The sequence below is a fragment of the Sitodiplosis mosellana genome, unplaced genomic scaffold, assembly GCF_009176505.1.
Source record: "Sitodiplosis mosellana isolate CC-2019 unplaced genomic scaffold, AAFC_SMos_1.0 Smas_scaffold_5889, whole genome shotgun sequence".
Taxonomy (NCBI): Eukaryota; Metazoa; Arthropoda; class Insecta; order Diptera; family Cecidomyiidae; genus Sitodiplosis; species Sitodiplosis mosellana.
The window spans coordinates 1-4,432 of record NW_022601131.1 but is presented as its reverse complement, the minus strand read 5'-3'; the positions used below and the strand labels follow the sequence as shown (position 1 = coordinate 4,432).

The following is a 4,432-nucleotide window of genomic DNA, read 5'->3' as shown; positions in this document are numbered from 1 at the left end:
CTTCGATCAGATATTGTGATGAAACAAATACTGAAACCACCGAAACATACCAAATTCACAACCTTTTTTACGCAATCAAATGAATTAATAATATAATATGTTTTCCGTACTTATATGAACTAACATATAAAATAAAAAATGAAATAAATGTTCCTAGAATATTTTACACACAAATTTGATTAAATTGACTATGATGCTTCGAAAAACCATTAATAAAAGCAAAAAACATATAGCATTGTAATGACATTTTTCGCATGTTGCGAATTGGCCTATGTTTTGCCTTCACAATTAGAGATTCTATTATGAGCTGAAGACCATTTTGACCATTTTGTGTTCGTTAGAACCGAGTGTTTTTACCTACTGAAATTGCTTTCAGGTTGGGGTTCGATTCCGCAGTCGTCCAAAAATCGTTTCTCAAAAAAGTTACATATGAAAATGAACGCATGAGAATATTCTTGACCTGCGAAAAAAAGTTCGTTCCGAAATGCCTTATACATTCGTATTGCAACAAAAGAGACTGAAGAAAAAAGTGAGCATAAAAGTGTCCCATGATTATGGGGCACTTTTATTCTCACTTTATTCATGGGACTCTTTTATGCAATACAAATGTATGAGGCGTTTTAGTTGTGCATTTTGACTTGAGGCGTTTTTTTGATAATTTTGATAAAAAGGAATGCGAATTTCGATGTGGCGATGGCACCAATGGATTGGCCACAATAAATACTGTATCAAAATCGAAAAAAAAAATTAAACTTTTTTTTTCGATTTACGGCTGTTTTGCGACCGTCTACATGGGAAGTTGGTATGAAAACCTCGGAGCGCCGCTGGTATTGCATTGGCTTCTATGGCCAAATGTACACATGGAAATATCTCGAAAACGGCTGGGTTAATCGGCAAAACGGACCGTGATGTCACTCCCGAAGGGAGTGTAAACACCCGGCTGGTTTGACGGCCTAGAATACAAATCCGGTGGAATTTGGGCTGATCCATGGATTCTCGGGATTCGGCCTGATTCTAGCACTTCAATTCCTTTCATAACAAAACATAGGTAGAATGTGTTTACAGATGCACATAAAAAAGGAAGCACTGGAATCTGGCCAAATCCTGAGAATCCATGGATCAGCTGAAATTTCACAGGATTTGTATTCTAGGCCGTCAAACCAGCCGGGTGTTTAAGCGATTATGAATGAACGTAATGAAAAATTTACGCTCATTCATAATCGGTTGCAAATCGACGTTGCCAGAACATGCACAATCTCGTTTGTGTGTGCAATGTCTATTGCGCGTTAATTTTCAGCATCGGACCAGCAAGCAACTGTGTTGTTCGTCGAACAACCGATTATAATACACTTGAAAATTGCACATAAGTGTGCGCGAAATAGCATAAGTTTTCGACGCTCGAGTTTTTTTCCATATAGGCCAATGTAATTGGCCATAATATTATTAAATTTTTGCACATGGAAATATCTCGGAAACGGCTGGGTAAATCGGCAAAATGGACCGTGATGTCACTCCCTAAAGGGAGTGTATACACCCGACTGGTTTGATGGCCTAGAATACAAATCCGGTGAAATTTCGGCTGATCCATGGATTCTCAGGATTTGGCCAGATTCCAGTGCTTCCTTTTTTATGTGCATCTGTAAACCCATTCTACCTATGTTTTGTTATGAAAGAAATTGAAGTGCTAGAATCAGCTCGAATCCTGAGAATCCATGGATCAGCCCAAATTCCACCGGATTTGTATTCTAGGCCGTCAAACCAGCCAGGTGTTTACACTCCCTTCGGGTGTGACATCATGGCTAGGGGGATTTAACTACGTGAAAACTTGTAACAAAATGATATAAACGCGCACGAAATTGTTACATTCACCAGAGAACTTGCATGATTCCACTCAGTTGACAAGTTCCGTATTGAAACAACATGCGCGAACTTGTGCGAGTTCGTGTGCAAACATGAAGCTGGACCACGCGCACACATCATTCGTTCCATTTATTATATCTGGATTAACTTTTCTTCCAACACTTTCTCCAGCTCTTTAAAAATATTTCCTTTGTCCATTTTATAATTATATAAATCTTTGAACTTTTGGAAAGGATGTGAAAAATCTTTATACACGTAAACAACCGATTTTTAGTTTGAAACGCGTTTTAGTTGTCAAATAACAACTTGAAAAACGCGCAAAACCATAAACATACTTGTGTAAACTTGTGACCGTGCGCGTCAGTACGTACAACGAACGCGTCGAACTTCCGCGAATCAAGCAAACTGGCAGAAAACATGCTGAACTCGTAAGAGTTAAATTCCCCTAGCATCATGGTCCGTTTTGCCGATTTACCCAGCCGTTTTCGAGATATTTCCATGTGTACATTTGGCCATAGAAGCCAATGCAATACCAGCGGCGCTCCGAGGTTTTCATACAAACTCCCCATCGTAGACGGTCGGAAACAGGCAAAAATCGAAAAAAAAGTTTTTTTTTTCGATTCTGGAACAGTATTTCATGTGCCCAATCCAATGGTGTTATCGGCACATCGAAATTCGCGCTCCTTATCACTTAATTTTCACTCCGAAGCCAAATCACAACCAAAACCACCATTAAAATGAATCATCATTCCAATGGCCTTGAAAGTGTATCGAACATTTTTGCTTCAATTAAAGTGAAACACGATTTCTATAGTCCACAGATATTTTACGATTCACTTACAAGCGAACAGAATTTATGTTGCACTTTTAAAAATCAAGAATATTGTGTTACGGTTATCCATAAGTGGTTGAACTTTAGTCATTTTTATTCCCGACCACTCAATTATATCGAAGAAAGTGAGTTAATCGAAATCAATGCGATCGAAACTCTAGCGGTCAGTGTACCAGAATTGGCCGATGCTACGGATAAGGATCACACTATGCGAAATTTGATTCTGGCACTGAAACATGGACGTCGTTGCGAGAGTAAAGATCGATTTGGCATTGAACAAACAGAATTTGCACTTCAACGAGGGTGTTTGATGAGAGGAATTCTTGTCTACGTTCCACCGACCTTGCGCGAATGAGTTTTGTATGAGTTACATCCTGCACATTTTGGAGAGACTAAAATGAAAAGTTTAGTGAGAGGTTACTGTTGGTGGCCAAAAATGGATTGTGACATCGAGAATTTAGTCAAGAATTGTCGAGATTGTCAAAGGATCCGACCAGAATCAAAGAAAGTCATCGTACATCATTGGATGAGACCAAATGAACCATTCGAACGAGTGCATGCCGATTTTGCCGGCCCAATCATGGGTAAATATTTGTTCATTTTGGTTGATGCATACACGAAATGGCCCGAAGTGCGAGTCATACCGAATATTACGGCCGAAACAACCATTGCGGTGTGTCGAGACATTTTTGCTACGTTTGGCATACCAAAATATTTCGTCAGTGACTGGGGAACGCAATTTGTATCTGGTGATTTTCAAGCATTTCTCAAAGTCAATGGGGTGGAACATCGGAAAGGAGCACCATACCACCCAGCTACAAATGGACAAGCAGAGCGGTACGTACAAACGTTTAAGAATAAAATCAAAACATTGAAATGCTCAAGAAACGATTTGAAGAAAAACATTGCAAACATTTTGTTGGCGTATCGTCGTGCAATTCACCCAGCCACGGGCAAATCACCTTCAATGTTAATGTTTGGACGTCAAATGAAGAATCGTTTAGATTTGATGCTGCCAAATGAACACAAACAAGAAGAAGAACACGTGAACATCGGAAAGAATTTCAACCAAAACGATCGAGTCGCTGTTCGTGATTATTTGTCGAATGAAAAATGGAAATTTGGCACAGTTTCGCAAAAATTTGGCAAATTACATTACGAAGTTCAATTGGAGGATGGTCGTAACTGGAAGCGACACGTCGATCAAATGCGTAAAGTCGGAGACGAAATCATTTCGAAACAATCAAACGTTCCAAGTGTTTCGAATGAACCAACGAAAACACCAACTCAAATTTCCGACAATGTCGAAACTTCTATGCAAGCACAATCGTGTGTCAATGGACCAACACACAATCAACCTACATTCATCGCTGAGGAGCCATCGAAGGAGTCACTACCATGCAATTCTAATTTACCGAGTCCGTCGATGCCGTCTGCTGAGGTTATGAACGACAAAGGAGTTCCATCGCACAACGAGAGTGAACGAGTAATGAGAAAATCAACCAGAGTTCGACGACCCCCAGAGCGGTTGCAATACCACTGATTGAATAATCAACTTAAATTTGTTTGCTCTTTTCAATTGCTTGTTGCATAGAAGATCGAATTAAGCTTAAAAAATTTTTTTTTTTTTCTTCTTGAATTATTTTAATAAAGAATAGATAAGGAATTTTTCATTTTTTTGCGGGGGAAAAGCTGTTATACCTAACTTCATATCATTTCATACAACTGTCATTTCACAAG

At 39.1% G+C, this 4,432-nt stretch overlaps 1 protein-coding gene across 1 annotated transcript; it reads left to right on the top strand.

Moving 5' to 3' along the window:
* The first annotated feature begins 3,128 nt into the window (after positions 1 to 3,128).
* Positions 3,129 to 4,235, top strand: LOC129573025 (uncharacterized protein K02A2.6-like). The gene has a single exon (XM_055453166.1). It carries the CDS (start codon positions 3,129 to 3,131, stop codon positions 4,233 to 4,235), a length of 1,107 nt encoding a protein of 368 aa, XP_055309141.1.
* Positions 4,236 to 4,432: the final 197 nt, after the last annotated feature.

Coding starts and splice junctions, on each gene's coding strand:
- LOC129573025 (XM_055453166.1), top strand. CDS start 3,129: ATGGATTGTGACATCGAGAATTTAGTCAAGAATTGTCGAGATTGTCAA.